This window comes from Muscardinus avellanarius, assembly GCF_963383645.1.
Source record: "Muscardinus avellanarius genome assembly, chromosome: 3".
NCBI classification, from domain to species: domain Eukaryota; kingdom Metazoa; phylum Chordata; class Mammalia; order Rodentia; family Gliridae; genus Muscardinus; species Muscardinus avellanarius.
The window spans coordinates 51322345-51340641 of record NC_137788.1 but is presented as its reverse complement, the minus strand read 5'-3'; the positions used below and the strand labels follow the sequence as shown (position 1 = coordinate 51340641).

Here is an 18297-nt window from a genome sequence, read left to right as displayed (position 1 = left end):
TCATGCAGCAAAGATGTCAGCACATAATTAAGCTCAGATTCTAATTAGAGGATGTGAGTGGAATCCCCTGGAGCTGCAAACAGTGGTTTTGACTAAGATTATCAATGCGTTGCCAAAGTCCCAATAGGAAGTATGTGATGGAGCAGCCTCATCCTGCTATAGTAGCTTCTGAGCTGTGGACTAGCTCAGGATTTCTGGCCAATGGCATATCATTTTAGAAAATATGCCTCCGACATTTGAGGAGACAAGAAAATATTTTTAAAGGAAACAGAAAAAAATAATTAGAAAAAGATTGAGAATTAGGATAGTTAATATTCAGAGAGAGAGCTTCATTTCAATGCTGCTTCTTTCTGTATTTACTGTGTAGCCTTGAGCCAATTACTTGCAATGTTTCTGGGCCTGGGTTCCCTCATTTAACACACAGGGGTAGATCCATCTACTTCACAGGCAAGGGAACTGCCAAGAGGTATCTTGCTCAGACTGCCTTAACAAAGCCTCAGGGACTATTGATTAAGCAACAGATGTTTATGTTCTCACAGTTCCAGAGGCTCAGAGTCTGAGATCAGGGTGGCAGAATATTTGGGCGCTCTTTGGGCTTACATGGGCAAATTCTGAGAGAGATACAGCAAGTTCTCTGATGTCTCCTTGCATAAGGACACTAATCCCATCAAACCAGGGCTCTGACCTCTAGACTTCATCTACCTCTAATTACCTCTCACAGTCTCATTTGCAAATAGCATTATGTTCGGGGTCACGACTTCATGCTCAAAATGTAAATTTTGAATGCACAGAAATATATATTCAGTTTATACTATGAGGTATCCTATGCAGTACCTTAATTAACTATTGTTTCAACTAATATAATTTGTCTCAGGAAAGACACCTAGTTGTGAGACATCTTAGATAATTAGTACACTAAAAGAACAATTGACAAATCATTGCCATTTCAATAATAAATAGACATTTACATGGCGGTTTTGAGAGTGGAGCAGAAAACATTGAGAATTTAATTATGCCATTTTTGTTTAAGGGCCTTAGTTAGCATGTTATCCTGAATGGGTTTAATAATTCATTCACCAACTCCAGAGGCTTGGATGGTGTAAAGTACACAACCTATACCAAAATGTGGTACAAAGAACATGGACTTTGGAAACAAACATTTTTTTAAAATCTGTTTCTAACTCTCTATCTCAAGATTTATTGGCTTACTTGGTCTCTATTGGGTGGTCTTTGTGGCCCTTGCAGGTTGTTATAGGTATTAGGAAGGATATATGGAAAACATTCAGCACTGTGTCTAGTGCATAAGGGCATCACAATGAATGGGGCTAGAGCCACTGGGCCACTGGTAGAAACCTGGCTCTTAGCCTTAACCTTGAGATTCTGGGAAAGTCATTAAGTTCTGTGCTTCTCAGTTAAGTATCTCTCAAACTCTCAGCTGAGACTTTTTGGAATCCACACTTTTTGGTTCCAGCATTTACTCACTATTTCACATTAGGCCAAGTGACTTAACTTCTTTAACTCTCAGGTTACTTGACCATAAAGTGGGGATAATAGAGCTGTGGTGGGTACTAAGTGGGTCTTCTGGCTCATAGAAGAACAATGAGCTCTTCATTACTACTATAAAAAAAAAAAACAAAACGTAGGAGCGATGCAGTATGGTCAGATTAAGAGAGTTGGTACTCAGTGGGGTGTGGTGGCACATGCATGTAAACCTAGTACTTTAAAGGATGAGAGAGGAGGATCCCAAATTCAAGGCCAGCCTCTCCAACTCAGGGAAGCCCTTAACAGTTTAAGAGAAACCTTGCTTCAAAAATTAAAAAGAAATTTTAAAAGGGCTAGGTGTGAATCTTGGAGAGAAAATGCCTCTGGGTTCAATCCTTAGTAATAAATAAATAAATAAATAAATAAATAAATAAATAAATTGAGCCCTACATTCTCAGCCTCTATACAATAATCTGTTTTTACCATTTAACATTCACGGCCTGTCCATGAAGCCCCCATATGACCAATATCTTTTGCAATTTGGTGGCAGGAAAAGCTTTGTCTCTTACCAGAAATAAGTATGTTTCCCCTTTTTGAAATAAGAATTATGCAATTTGTATATTCTATTTTGTCTTGGCTGCCAGGAAGCTCAGAGCCAAATTATGTACTCAATCACAGCCACCAAATCACTTCATTCTTCCTATATATTTGTTCCTTATTTTTCTTTTTAACTCCTTTTTTTAACCAACATTTTATTTTGTGTTTCTTGTTGGTAGAGGCCTCAAAGCTATTTGAAAAGTGATATGGATAAAAATAAGCAAATAAGAATTTGAAATATACATGAAAGACTGAAATTTTCAGACTCACCTGTTTCAATTGCTCAAAGAAATATTGTCAATGAGAAATTTAAAAGAAATTATTGAAGAGCCATTTTAAAGGAGAAAAAAGAAAACCAACAGAAAACCAGAACAACCAACACCAACAGAGGCCAAGTCAAATGAAAACTGCAATAAATATGTCTGAGACTAGAAGTGCTTGTGATTTCCCTGGCTGGAACCTATCATTTCTTAATTATATCCTGTGTGTATGTTTTGCAAGATGTGAGCTGCTGTCAAGAGGAAAGACAGCCTCAGACACCAGAAGGACCACGCCCACCCCCGGGTCCTCACGTACCTGTACAGAAGTGAAATCCCCCGAGGCACAGGCACCCAGAATAGCAGCACCCACGAGAACAGACTCCACCTCTTGGGACAGGACCACAGGCATGCCTGCGCAGAACAAGGCCACACCTTGGTTAGGGAGCAGTGCTGAAGGCAGAGTAGGGAGCCAACAAGCAGCCCCAGTGGCAAAAACACCTGACGTCAAGGCAGCAGCCCTCCCCACCCCCCACAGTTCCCTGCTCCTCGGGATATACTAGTCCCAAAGGATTTCACCGGCTGTGCCTGCTGGTGCAGTGGCCCAAAGCCCCAAAGGAGCCAACACCAGATGTATCAACTCAAGAGACCTCAGCGCCCGGGTTTTCCAGGCTTCTGTGACCAGCTACCTGCCATTTGGTTCAAGCTCAGTGCAACAAATGTTTGTTATAGCTTTGTTGGGCCTAGAGAACACTGAGATGGACTGGACTGTGCCCTGTTGTTCAGGTCTCAGAGGGAAGATGGGTGAGAAAGAGATAAAGGCCATACAGGGGGTTGGTTCTTTATCTGAGATGTACTAAGAGAAGGGAAATATCAAGACAGGGTGAGATGCACCTGTCCTGTGGCACCCTACCTGTCTCATGGTGCAAACCACAGCCCTTCCACAGCTAAGGGTCTTCTTCCAGGGTTTAGATCTACTTTGTCACCCTATCTCTCCTTTGCTCCTAGCCACACAGCCAGGATGCTCTGGGGCCCTTCCAGATGCCGACGGGCAACTGCTTTCCCCTCCTTCTTTGTGCAAACAAAACTTTTCTTCTGCACCATCCTGGTCTTGGGATTTAACATGACAGTGTACCCTCACCTTATCCTCTTTCCTTTTTCCTCCCCACCTCCCAGCCTTGCAGTTTACTAACTTACATTGTTTACTGTCTCTTTCCTCTGCCAGAACTTAAAGTCCATGAGGAAAGGGGCTTTGTTTTGTCTAGAGCTGTATTCCTGGCATGTGGACCGGTACCCAGTACTTGGCAAGTGATTAAATGGCGAGAGAAGGAATTTCTGGGGTAGTAGTTCTCACAGTGGACACAAGGCTTAAACAGGTGTTAGAAGGTCCCCCAGGCAGGAAGAAGTTCTCCATATGCCAACTCACAGAGGTGGAGGGTTTAAGTTTGGTATAAATCATTCAATATATGTCAGCTTCTTTACTCACTTCACTGTGTGGTGTTTGGCAAGTTGCCTAACCTTTCTGTACTTTGTTTTTCTTATGTGCAACATGGAATGAAAATTCCACCCACATCACTGAGTTGCTATTAGAATTAAAGGTGCTATTAAAAATAAGACTAACATACATGAATATCTCCCTATGAATTGCACTATTACATACAACTGCAGTGCACCAATAACAAAACAAGCAAAGAAAAAATAAGATGCTAAAACAGTCCCTAACGTATATATGTATATATATGTATATGTATATGTATATATTTGTTAATCAGGAGATGGCAGCAAAAGCAACAGAAAATAAGATGATAAAACAGTCCCTAACGTATATACGTATATATATGTATATGTATATGTATATGTATATGTATATGTATATGTATATATTTGTTAATCAGGAGATGGCAGCAAAAGCAACAGTGGAAAGCTCTGTGGAGTAAAATCTTCCTGTATTCAACATATGGAAGCGATTTTTCCACTCTTTCTCTTCCTACCTTATTTGGGAAGTCCTCCTTGACACAGTTCCTCTATGGGATGAATTAATTCCCCTCCTTCTTCCAGGACAGGTCAGCTATCCAGTCACCAGGGATCAAAGGAACAGATAGCAGAATTCCTGCAGACATCCCCGAGGACCTGGAGACAAAAGCCCCATGTGCAGGGCCAGGGCTTGATGCTTTGGTGACAAGCTGTCAGCCCAGGGAGAAGTTCGGGCCTGGATTTCTTTCCTGCTTCCATGAGCTCTGAGTGCTTCAGCATGTTGCTAACACTTGTTTACTCTTGGTTTCCTCATGTGTCCACTAGGGATGGAACCTGCCACACAGGTTCACGGTGACAAGGCTGTGTATTCATGCCAGGACACGTGTTTTCATGGTGAATGCTCCTGATAGCATTAAGATGGACAGTAAGTGGAGACTGTACGTGCACCACCTGGTCTGGAGAGCAGAGCAATGTGGAAGGCCTGGGGCAGGTTCCCAGCAGCCATTCAGAGGCCAAGGATGAATACCACGCCACAATTAAGGGCTGCAGTGGCCCAACTAAGAGAGGGCACCGCTGGCCTTCTCAGAATCCCAGGAACTGTGCCCGGGGAGTATGATGGGGACTACCCAGGCCTCCCTATGGACCTGGAACCCTTTAGAAGCAATCCCAAACACCACTTGCCTCTCAGCCCCTCTCTGGCCTTTCCAAAGCTTCCCCATATCTGGATGAGGAGGAATGACTCCCAGGCCCTTCCTTTTAGGAATCAAGGGCTAAAGGGCATCTGTTCCCAGCCTGGACTTGAATGACCCTGGTGACTGTCCTCTGGGTCCCCACTTCACTCTCTTGCACACTGGCCAGAAGACCAGGAATGCCTTTTTGTTTCAGTGGAAAGCTTATGGCAAGACATCTTTGTTCTTTTACCATGCCCAGCCCAGCTCTTGATAGGCTGGTATGCTCAGAGAAAGCTTATGAGTGGACAAATGAACACTGACTTAATAATGAGTAAGATAGGAAGAGGGAAACCCCCAGTGAAACTTCTAGGACTAAAAACAACCTTTAGAAGAAGGAACATTTCGTCCCAAGTCACTGGGGGAAACCTACAATTACTTAGTACACACCAAATATTTTTTGAAACCACAGCTAACTAAATGGCCAGGGTACAAGGAGGTTCTTCCTCACAGCAGTGACATTTCCCAAGCTGGCAAAGCCCCACAGAGCAGGCTGTTCCTAACATGGCAGAGATTTTGCTAACAAAATACTGAACTGCATTTTTCTTTTCCCTCTTCCTTTTGAAGGGAAGCCACCTGGAGAGAAGTGATCTAATAGGTATTGATCACCTACTGAAAGCCAGGCACAGATCTTGGGGTGCTCACAAACAAGATGGAGATGATAATGTATCTGTCTTCCAAAAGAGGGAACTGAGACTCAGAGAGGTAAAATAAGTTGCCATTAAGTCGTGAAGCTGATTTCTTATTCTTTCCACTACTGTCTCCAAAGAATCTTCCAAAAGAATCATGGACCACGTCTATGGTCCTCTTTTCAATTTTTCTAGGTAGGAAAATTAGAGCAATTACATGTTTAAAGGCACCAAAGGCAAGACCTATCCACTGGCTGCTGCATACGTGCCTTTGGCAGGGACAAATGCAAATGCGTTCTTTTCTTTAAGTGCTGGGTAAGGGAGAGGAAGAGGGTGGCTGTGCCTGGAATGCGAGCTATTTAATCGGATGCATTAATGAGGTTAGCAGTACCCAAAGCATTTCAAGGCAGATGCACTTTGCCATCACCTGTCAGTCACAGGCGTCCAAAGAGAGAGGAATTCCAGGCCAAAGAAAAGATCCCTTTGTCCATAACTGTAACTGGTGCATAGTCAGGGACAAAGGGTCTAGTTTCAATCTGAATCCAAACAACGATTAACAGCCTTTTCATTCAACAGCCTAGGAGGAGAGCAGTTTCCAAAGCAGAACTCTTGGTGAAGCTGCTGCAGGCCTTGCTTCTGAGTCAGCTCAACGACATCAGGCCTGGAAGGCCACCATCTTCACAAAGTCTGGAGCCCTGGAGCCGCAGCGCTGCAGCTCCTGGCTGCCTGGCTCTCAGTCCCTGTTTTCTTTCCCATTCCCTGGGGCAGTATGTTACCCAAACCCGACTACCATCATCCCTCCTGTGTCCAGGTAGGTCATGCTTTTGGCTCTGAGAAGCTGGAAATTGGCAAATCAAAGGCCAAATTTGAACTCTGAACCACCCAGCTGATTCTTAAATAAAATGTGATCATGCTTTTTCTCCTGGGCAAAATTATTAGGTAATCTTGGCCCCTTTTATATATTTTCTCTTTCTGCTTCAATCTTCAGTGCCCACTCTTTATTGTCCATGTCCATAGGTTTTGGACACATTTGGAAAGAGAGATCATCGTCCAAGAGTTTCAAATGAAAAATCAAGAAACCTGGGACAGTGGCAGAGTGTAAGGGACAGTGGGCCCAGACACAGCTGGGTTACAACGTGACCTGTTCCTTATTGGTTGGTTGACTATGAAATGTCAATTTAATTCACCTCTACCACCCTCAGTTTGCTTGTCTGTAAGATGAGGGCAGCGATTTCTACTTTTTAATCTCCATGGTATGGGAAAATGATGATATGTAGAATGATTCACACAGACACACAGTAGGTGCTTGGTTCATGGTTGTAACTTCTATACTTTCCCATCCAGATGTATCTAACTTGGACTTCCTGTCTGCCTGTCTGCCTGCCTACCTGCCTCCCTCCCTCTCTCCTTCCCTCCCTCCCTTCCTTCCTGCATTTTTGGTACTAGTAATTGAACCCAAGAGCATTCTACCTCTGAAATACACCCTCTGCCCTGTTTTCTTTTTTTATTTTGAAACAGTGTCTCACAAAGTTGCTGAGGTCCTTGGTAAGTTGCTAAGGATGGTTTTCAACCTGTGATTTTCCTGTCTGAGATCCTCCAAGGTACTGGGATTACATTACAAGTGTGTGTTATGACACCCGACTGACTATAGGCTTTTTTCTGCTGCCCTTTTACTTGTGCCTCAGTTTACTTATCTCTAAGATGGAGCTAATTAAACTAGTTTCATCTTACAGTACACAAGGATCAACTGTGTCTATCACATTAGATAAATCTCTCGTCTGCAGGAATCTGCATGACCTGGAATGGAAGAGGGCATATGACAAGGCTAGCTGAACTCAGAGATTTGACCTGCTCAGCTGTTGGAGACAGGTAGCCAGGGGATGGGGGCGTAGTGGGATCATGATGAGTGGAGGCTAGGGTATGGTGGGCTCTTATGAAGCTTGGTCTAATCCTCTCATCTTTCCTCCTTTTTCCCTGTCCTGGGGCCTGGTCTACCCAGGGGTAGAATCTGGGAGCGAACATGAGACCCTAGGAGATACTGGGGAAGAAGGAGCCAGAGGGGTGAGGGCACATGGTTCAGAAAGGTGGGATCCCAGGCCTACCTCTGAGCCAGCAGCAAGCATGCTGACAGGAGGATCCCTTCCCTGGGGCCCAGGGGATCTATACGGATGTTACTCTACCATGGCCTTCCCATCTCCCAAAGGGCTCAGCCTATTACTCTGAATCCCCTCCATCTACATCATGATCCCTGATTCTGTTAAGCTGAGAAGGAACCTCAGGACATCTTGGGTTCCTTGGGATCAAATGCTGAGGCTGCAGCTAAATGTTGGATCCCACAGCATCTGGACTTTGCACTCTTTCTTTGAGATAGCTTCCTCATCACATCTTCCAGGCCACATGCCCTGCACTGTCACAAGTCCCAAACTGGGCAAAGTGCACCCTGGGTTTTCAAAATACCCTGTGCTTTTCTTAATCCAAAGTCTGGCCACAATGTATTTAATGTGTCCATTTGCTTTCTGCTTTCCTCAGTGTCTTTGAGCTCTGCAGAAAAAGGAAACGTGTCTTATTCATCTGTGGATCTTTAATATTCCCCACAATGCCTGGTAATCAGAAGAGGTCCTCCAAGCTGTGGGGCAAGGCTTCAATTAAGATCCAGTTTTTGTCACCCCAGTCTCTCATCTAATTCAGTGTGTGGATATTCATAGAAGTCACTTTCCCTCTCATGACACCATAGTCACCTTAATAACTTGGCACACCACCCATATCCTCCTATTTTCAACCTGCCCAGAACTTGGCAAGGCTCATTTGCAGCTAACCCTGAAGAGAATTTCTCCTCTCTGCCCCAGACTTACCAGTAATGTCTGCATGCATCTGCACAAAAAGGGGATTCTTGCTCAGGCCTCCACACAAGAAAAGAGTGCTGATGGAATGCCCTGCAGCCTCCATGGCCTCTATAATGAAGCGGGTCCCAAACTTAAAGAGAAAGGCAGGAAAAACCATTAGAATGGTTGCAAAATCAAATGAAGGAACATTTGCTAGGTGTTTATCCCATGTTTTACCCTTATCAACAGCTCCGTGCACTGTCTCAGAAAGCCAGGACTCAAAGGGATTGTATTGCCCATTACCTCACAGTTAAAGAAATCACAGAAGAGAACTCCACCCGGGACTGCCTGTCTCCCAAACACTCTTCTTTCTTTCTTTCTTTCTTTCTTTCTTTCTTTCTTTCTTTCTTTCTTTCTTTCTTTCATGGTACTAAGGGTTGAATCTACGGGAATTCTACCTCTGAGCTATACCCTGGCCCTTTTTAATTTTTGTTTTAAAACAGTCTAGCTAAGTTGCTAAGCACCTTACTAAATTGCTGAGGCTAGCCTCAAACCTGTGATCCTCCTGTGTCAGCCTACCAAATACTGAGATTACAAGTGTATGCCGTCATATTCAGCTCAAAAACCTTCTTAATAATTGTTACATAATTTTGCTTCTATTCCTTACATGACATTGAAAAGAAAACAAAAAACAGCTGACAATGTTAGTACAGTTAATATTAATGCTGCTCATTTCTCTATCTGACTAGAGTCTACAGTGGCCCAGGCCTCTATTTGGTACTGGAATGGGTGATAGCAAGTGTCGGGGCCCACCCAGCCAGACCGGGATGGGGTGGTGGCTCAAGATGGCGCCTAGGCATGTTGCCAAGTCACGAGGCTCACGAGGCTCACGAGGCTGGCGGTGCCCTGAGCCTGTGCAGTGAGCCCTATCAGGCGCCCTACGGATGATCAGTGACGCAGCGCCTCGTGCTACCACCAGCCCGCCTATGAGAGGGTTAGAAATGTGCATGCCCTAGCTGTGGGAAGCTTGGGGTTGGTGGAGTGATGAGGGAGGGGTTATGAGACTGATATATATTTGCCTGCTGTGCGCATTGAAGGGGAAGCATTAAAGAGGAAGTATCATCAACAGACTCGGCGTTTGTGTCTTCTTTCCCAGGGCTCTGCAGGACGGAGCCTTAGGGACGGGACAAGCAAGGCTTCTCTAAAGTGAACAAAGCAGGTGGCACCTGGCTCAATCTGCCTTCGCTAACTAGAAACTAAAGATACAGGACACTTTTCTTAGGAAATCTGCCCAAACATCAGTAGTAGGACCATGGGAAGAGGGCTCTAATGGGATCAAGAAAATGCCAGGCTCAAGTGGGCAAAAGGCTAAAATTATCTTTGTTATTACCTGAAACTAGGTAATGGTTTTCTTTTCTTTTTCTTTTCTTTTTTTTTCTTTTTCTTCTTCTTCTTCTTTTTTTTTTTTTTTTTTTTTTTTTTTTTTTGGTGGTACTGGGGTTCCTGGAAGCCCTCTGACTCCGGGCTACACTCCCAGACCTATTTTATACTTTTTTATGTGGAAACAGGGTCTCAGGGTCTCTTAAGCCAGCGTGGCTGGCTTCGAACCCACATGATCCTCCTGTCTCTGCCTCCCAAGCACGGGGATTACAAGTGTGCACCACCACGCCCAGCTAGGTAATGGTTTTCTCATAATAAGACTTTCGGAGCCAGAATCCATGCTCAGCCAGCCCTTACTGACCCAGGACAATTGGCAAACCAAGCCCTGCCTGTCTCCAGGCTTCGCCATAAGTTCAGCCCTTGTATCTCAGCACTTTGGTTTTTATATCGCCCTGAAATGAATTATCCTTTGCCCTGCCTTGCTGTTTACTACATTCAGTAAACACCAATATAGTTTGAGAAAATGAAACTTACTTAGTGTCATCAAGGTGAATTTTAATGTATAATTCCTCATTGTTGGCTAGGTTATTCAAATAGCTGAGAGTCATAATTTATTTGGGAGTTCAAAACACTAGAAGTTAACATTCATTATAGGGGGGTAAAAATTCAAAACAAAACAAACAAACAAAAAAAAACAACTGTGATGTGACCGTAGGGAGATGACCACATGGTGAACTTGAGGGAGCTCTGGAGAGAAAAGAGAAAGAAGGCTTTTTAGGTGGATCCAGAGCCCCTGAAATGTTTAGGGACTGAGCAATTCTGGGAGATGGCAAAGTCCTAGGTGTGAGTCTGGGAATAAAATGCCGAAAAATAGGGAGGAGAAAGTCAGGGAAATATGAGGACTGAGGATCTGGAAGGCCAAAATGCGAGGTTTCACAAATGGGGTAGCTAAAGAAATTGGACTGGAGAGAAGACACCAGCCAATGTTATGTTTTTTAGTGAAGGTGTGTGTGTTGCTGGGAAGTTGGTACCCAATGTACAGAGTACAGAGAAAGGAATTTAGCTTGAGGGCAAGAAGGATCAGAAGAAAATCTAGGTACAGTCAGCAGGATGCTAATTTGATCCAAGGCCTTGAGGGGTGGTGTGGGGCAAGTGAAGGCTCCTTTGGCAAGGGTGATTGGAGATCTACCTCCCCTGGGCATTGGATGCCTCTAAGAGAAGGAGAGGTCAGAGAGTGATCTGGGGCCACAGGATGTGAAATCCAAATTGATACGAAGCAAATGATTAGGGACAGTTCTGATAGAAGCAAAAGACATAGCAGCTTTATAGCCCAGAGGTCTTTGGGATTTGTTGAAGCTATTTATGAATCTGGTAAAAATATGGATTAAGTAAAACTTGGGTCTCCAAAGGTTATACACAGATGGAACATGTTTAAAAAATTAAAACATATTGTACCATATAAGGGCAGATCCTGCTTACTGACTATGGCTGATTACCCCCAGATGTTCTTTCTTAAGCTTTTGGGGGGTCATGAACCCCGTTTAGAATATAATAAAGTCTACTGACCTGCCACTCCCCAAAAAAGATCACACACAAAATAGTACTATCAACCTAGCTTCAGGAGGCCAAGAGGTGCTCTTAAGTCCCTCAGCAATTATTTGGTGCCCTCAGATTCTAGGCAACTTGGTCTACTCTAGGGGAATGGATCTGTAATATATAAGAGCACAAATTTTGAATTTTAAAAAACCTAAGCTGAAGCCAGGCATAATGGCCAGGTATGATGACCATGCCTGTACTCCCAGTACTTGGGAGACTGAGACAGGAGGATCACAGGTTCAAGGGCAGCCTCAGAAATGTAGTGAGATCCTGTTTCAAAATAAAAAAGGGATAGGGTGTAGCTCAGACACAGAATACCCCTGGGTTCAATTCCAAGTACCCTAAACAAAGTGAAACAAAACAAAACCTAAGCTGCTATTCAGGCATTTCGCCTATTTCTCATGTCTAACCTCTCTATGACTCAATTCACATTTGTCACATGGGAATAATAATGCCATATTCATTCAGTTTAAAATTCTATGGGTTGTCAAAAGTGGTAACATGAAAGGAAATAAAAAGTGTGGCCTGAGACTTGATGAAACACAGTAATAGCTGTTTTACAAGCTCGCTGCTGCAAGCAGCTGATGCTGGAGCACATGGAAGACGCTTACAAACAAGAGCCTTCTGGTTACTAGCTCTCTGCTCGGCACTCTGCCATGCACTTTAACGTAATTTCTAATGTTAAGTCAAACTTGAAAACTACATATTGTTATCCCCGCTTAGGAGTTATACAATTTGCCTAAGAAGATACAGTAGAGAAGAGAGCTGCCTCCTAAATGCCTGATAATACCATACAAAACTGGCATTTCTCATATTTCTAAAACTAAGGACCTAGGACTGTACGATTAGCAGGCCCAAGAGGAGGGTAATAAAAAGCACATTTCCTGGGAAAGGAAAGGAAAGAAAGGACCTGAGAGAGAGGCACTCCCATGAGGGGCTGAGAAAGCCTGTCTTTCCCTGGTAGCATTGTCCCCTAGAAGTTCCCAGTGTGGTGGCTCCTTACAGGCATTCCCTTTTTGGTATCCCAGACTCTGCTCTGTGTAGGCTCCACCTCCTGAAATGCCCCCACCAAAGGGCTTTGTGCAAAAATGATTTTGTGCTCACCTTTCTGGAAAAATGTTTTCACGGAGAAATTTAAATTAAAATTAGGCTATTCCACTGGGAATGTACAGAACCAAATGCAAATCAAGAGACTTCAAATGCAAATAGTACTTTTTAAGGGTTGATTTTGAAAAGAAAACTACAGATGAACAGGCTATGGATGAACTGGGGGGTTGACAGGTCTTTCAATGAAGCCCGAGCAAGAAGAATTTTATTGCATGGAGGGTTTTGCACAGTCCCCACGTTCATTTTCTCCCCACGTTCATTTTCTCCTTTCAATTTCACTCCGTTCCTACAAAATACCAACCATGAATATCACTATAGAGAGGTATCTGTTTAACTTATCAATGGCAAATAGGTGCTAAGGCAATATTCAGTGGGGCCTATGAAACAAAGAGGATCCCCCCCCAAATCAAACATTATGGGAAAATATTTCCTATCAGAATGCTTCATTAAAATGCATATCTTTGCCTAAAAGATCAGCACACTCAGATACTTTGGCAAAATGGACTGAACCTATTAATTCAACTGAGTCTATAATAAAAGCCTTATCAAGAAAACTGACTTAAAATACTTTCCCTTTTGTAGTATTATAAAAATTAGTAAGACAATGAAAAAAATTAATGATTGCTTCAAATACATGCATGACACATTAAATACAAGGTTGTTTTTTCCAAACCTGTGGTTTGTGGGTTTTTTTTTTTTTTTTTGCTTCCCCACCCCCCCTTTCCAGCCTGCATTGAGTTGAATCTCATTTTTACATTCCTGGACTTCCCACTATAATGTTCTTACCAGGAAAGTAGCCTCTGTGAGAAAATCCCAGGCCAAATTAATGATGTTTTCTAATATGTGTTGAGTAAAAAACTGTCCTTTGGAATGCCTTGAAAGCTTGCTTCTTCCAAGTAGCTTTCATGAATAGATCAAAGAAAAATGAAGCCTGGCAAAGTGGAAAGAGCAGGAGCCTGGGAGTCAGAGGGACAGAGGTTTAAATTCCGACCACCAGACTCTGGCTGTGAGTGACCCAGACAAACAGCCTGCTCCTGGTCTGGGAAACGAGGTATTTCCACTGACTTACAGAGTCACCGTCCTACGCCACAGGGTAGGTAGGATTCTCTGGTGCCTGGCACAGAATGGAGTTCTCTGAAAGGTCACAGGCATTTCTACCATGTCATGATGCCCTTGGTCCATCCTGGCTGGCTTTGTCCTTCCTGTCTACCTCTAAACACTGCGCTCACACACGACTCTGCCTTGCCGGGATTATGCATTTCAGTGCAAGCCATTCATTTTCCTGTAAGACTTGCCCCACAATAACATTAAACATCATAAAATAAATGCTCAATACTCCTTATATCTAGTTTTATGTTATAAAGCTGCACATTCCCATTCTAGCTCGGCCAATACTAACTATATAACCATGAACAAGTCAGTTAAACAACGGAGGCTTGGGTTTCTAATCTGAGGAATTGGAACTTAAATACCTACCTCATAAGTTTAAGTCACATAATAGGGGTAAGGTATTTAGCATAGTGAGTGGTAAATCACCACCACCACCACCACCACCACCATCATCATCATCATCATCATTGTAATCACTTTAAAAGAGGATTACTAAATAATTGCCTAATAAAAATTTACTAATGATGGACACTTTGGTTATCCATTTTCATCTATCACTATTCATTGTCTTCATTTTGATAGATGGCAGAATTGTCTGCTTTTGACCAAGTAGCCAAGCATAAAGCAGTTTGATTGATTTCACTCAACTGGACAAGCAATTAAATCAATAAGAAACTTGCTTCATGAAGACACAGTTAAACTGGTACATTATCTAAAAGGACTGTTTTATCAAGTTTTGGCTGATTCTATGCTCCTGTGCAGTGGCATTAAGGTATATTTTTAGTGACTAGGAGGTTCTGTTCTCTGTTGTACACACATGGCACTTGGAAAGAAGCACTTGGCTAGCTGGGTGTGGTGGCACAAGCCCCTAATCCCCATAATAAGGAGATTGAGACAAGAGGATTACAGGTTCAAGGCCAGTCTCAGCAACTTAGTTGAGACTCTGTTTCAAAATAAAAAATAAAATAGAGCTGACAGTATAACTCAGAGGTAGAATATTCTTGGGTTGGATTTCCAGTACCACATATACAAAAAAACAAAAACAAACAAAAAACAACAAAAAAAACCCACTTGTCTTTGTGAAATGGACAGATATGCATCTAGTTCTAATAATTAAAGTAATGAGGTTATAAAAAATAGTTTGAAAAACAGAATAAATGAATATTATATATGCTCATACACCATTAACACACTAGAAAATATGCTTTGTATTGCTCTTGTCTTGGGCTTGCTAATCATATGGCCCTAAGGCCCTGGCTGTAGAAAGACCAGAAATGCCAGTTTTTCATGGTATTCCTTGGACAAAGTGGGAGGCAGCTATGCTCCCTTCCATATAGACTGTATTGCCTCAGGCAAGTCCTATAACTCCTAAGTGGAGCTAACAATATGTAGTTTTTAAGATCGTCTTTGGATTAGAAATGACTTTTAAGGCCAGGTGTGGTGGCGCACGCTTGTAATCCTAGTACTTGGGATGCTGAAACAGGAAGATTGTGGTTCTCAGCTTCAGCTACTTAGCGAGGCCCTTCATAACTCAGAGAGACTCGGTTTCCAAAAAAAGAATAAAAAAAATAGGGCTGGGGTGTAGCTCGGAGGTAGAATGCCTCTGGGTTCCATCCCCAGTACTGCAAAAAAGAAAAAAAGAAGAAAAATAAAAGAAAAAGAAATAACATTTAAGTATATATCATCCATATATCATTGGCAAACAAAACACATTTTTTTTAGATAGGTATGCTACTGAATAATAAAATTTGAATTCAAATTTAGTGAATTTATGTTTCCTTTCTGTTGGTTACAATTCTTTTTCCAGAAGGGACTGAACCTCACTGTTACTTGGTTATACTTATTGATCTAAGACCCTGAAAATCACAACCTACTTCCACAAAATACACTTTGTAACATAGTGGCACACATCCTCAGGGTTGAGATCTATCTTGTAGCCACCCACAGATCACCTCTAGATAAGAAGGTTCCTAGCCACATGTTGGTGATGCATGCCTGTAATTCTGGTCCTTGGAAGGATGAGACACTGAGACAGGAGGATCAACAGTTCGAGGCCAGCCTCAGCAATTTCATGCGATCCTCACTAACTAATGAGACCGATTTTCAAAATACTGCTACTAGTAATTTTGAAAAGGGGGCTGGGGTGTGGCTCAGAGGTGGAATGCTCCTAGTTTCATCTTCCAGTACCAAAAGAAAAAAAAGAAAAGATTGATTCCTTAGATAGTGTTTGAGCTTAGTTTTAAATTCTCCCTTCTAGCTGGGCGCGGTGGCACTTGCTTGTAATCCCAGCACTTGGGAAGCGGAAACAGGAGGATCACACAGGTTTGAAGCTAGCTGCACTGGCTTAAAAGGCCCTGTTAAAAAAAAAATTATATATATATATATGTGTGTGTGTGTGTGTGTGTGTGTGTGTGTGTGTGTGTTTGGGAGTGTAGCCCGGAGTTAGAAGGGCTTCCAGGAACCCCAGTACCACCAAAAAAAAAAAAAAAAAAAAAAAAAAAAATTCTCCCTTCTCTCCTTAACCATCCTAACCTCTCATTTAAGGAACTAATTATCTAAAAACAAACACTTTTATGTTCTAAGGAACCCCATACTGAATCTTTTTGCAAAGTGAATAATATTATGTACTTTATAACCTTGGGCACTCTTAATACCAGTTTCTCTAATGCAAGCATCCATGGAATCTGCCTGCTGGCTCGTATTGAATTGTATTTAGAAGACAAATCAGATAAATGACCAGTATGATGCTCAAAGACTTGTAACTCCTTTCACTCGGGTGAGGTTATAAGTAATGTAAGCAAGAAGCTTCATCAACATTTCTTCCCAGACAGCATCTATTTTTGACAAGCTCTCTTTTTTAATTAACAAACTTGGTCACACATGCATATGATATATCTTAGGGATCTTATGGCCTAGAGTCTATTGATATCTCCAAATTTCTTTAAAAATGGCATCAAAGTGTCTTACAGCAATGGCTTGAACTGTGGCCAGGTAGAGGATGGCAAGATCATCGAGGTCCTGAGACAGTTTCAATCCAGTGACCTGTAGGGAGGAAGAAAAGAAAAGAAGAGATGGCCAAAAGGGGCTGCCATGGATAGAGAGAGTTCCCATGAACTATGAACACGTTCTGATGTGTTTTCTTGCTGAAACAAGTTCATATGCAAATCCTTTTTTTGTGAGCTGAACGTGGAATGCCTACTAAATCGTTTAATCTCTAGACCTGGGGAAAAAATACCCCTTTCTATTCTCCCATGCCTTCCTTTTGGATAAAATCAAAACAAAATAAACATTATAGGAAGACTGATATTTCTTAACATGGAATTAAATGGTTTTTATTTTTTTAAAAAAGATGCTTTTCTTACAAATACCTATTGTCTGTGGTTTTTTAAGAAAAAAACATGGGAACAGTGGCTTTCTAGTACCAAATGATCTTACTCTGAGCTCTGCTTCTGTGAGAATTCACTGTAATAGTGCCCAAGGGGTATTCAGGGTAAAAGAAGATATCTCCTATAAATGTTATATCTACTGAGAGGCAAGTTAGAATTTATGGTTTGCAAAAGAATCCCATTAAAGCCAACCAAAATCACATGCCTATGTGGAGTAGGCCAGTCTCTGAGAACTGGACAGGACACTGTGTTTGGAGGCATCAGGACTTGTTCTCAGTTCCACTGTCACATCTCCCGTTTGCCAAGGCTTTCTCATTCCTAGAGAATAAAGGCTGGTGGTTTCATCAAGCCTCGCTTGAAGTTTGTGAGCATCAACACTACCTTTCACTTGACTTTCACATAAAATTAACTCACAAACATTTCATTTACTTAGATTATACGGTATGTATGCCTTTGAGTCCAACCAGATACAAATATGCAGTTTGTGATGAAATAGAGGAGGTGAGTGGTCTACCTAGGTTTCTGTGCTTCTTCTCCAGCCCCATCTGGCTACCCTATCCAGCCTCTACCATATGGAGGACTGGGCCATTGCAGGTCACAGTCACCACTTAGTTGTCCAAACCAAAAACCTGGGAGCTCCCTTCCTTGTCTTCCCCCTTCCATGTTTAAACAGCTTCCAAGTATTGTACATTTGATCTCCCAGCACTTACTGAATGCATGCCCTTTTTCCACCTTACTCCTTAAGTTCCTTAATTCAAGCCAATAAAGCCCCTAAGCAAATCCTGCTGCTTCGGACAGTGCTACTCTTTATTATGGAGCCAGAGTGCTTATTCTCATGGGCAAATCTGATCACATGTCTTGTTAAAAATTCTCCTTGTTGCCTTCACTTCATAGTAGAAATGTTTTACTGTGCATGTGCCTGCGAATCTCTCCCAGTCCACCCCAGCTCACCTCTCCAGCATCTACCCTTCTTCATTTGGCATCCTAGACTCCTGCTCCTCTCAACCATTCATCTAAGTGTGTTGGTAAGGGATCCCTCAATTCAGTACAGCTACCTGCTGATGGCTTATTCTTGGCAAAACATACTAGGCAACCAGATGAGGACGATGGCTTTGATTTCAACACACAGGAAGACAGGAAGTTTGAAGGACAGACCAGAGAGGAATTCTGAGCCAACACTGTAAAAGAACATCCCTCATAAAGCTCCCCTGGGGTCCTAAACATATGGT

General features: G+C 42.5%; 1 protein-coding gene across 4 annotated transcripts in view; it reads right to left on the bottom strand.

The window, feature by feature from the left end:
• The window catches only part of FGGY (FGGY carbohydrate kinase domain containing), a gene marked incomplete at both ends in the record, with an annotated part of 387201 nt that overhangs the window by 74992 nt on the left and 293912 nt on the right, over positions 1-18297 (bottom strand). For 3 of the 4 annotated variants that reach the window (XM_080692605.1, XM_080692604.1, XM_080692607.1), the window contains 3 exons: positions 2656-2750; positions 8520-8640; positions 16650-16724. In XM_080692605.1, the coding sequence (XP_080548731.1) occupies positions 2656-2750; positions 8520-8640; positions 16650-16724 (291 nt within the window). The remainder of the gene's footprint in view (positions 1-2655; positions 2751-8519; positions 8641-16649; positions 16725-18297) is intronic. The other variant, XM_080692606.1, reaches the window with a different exon arrangement.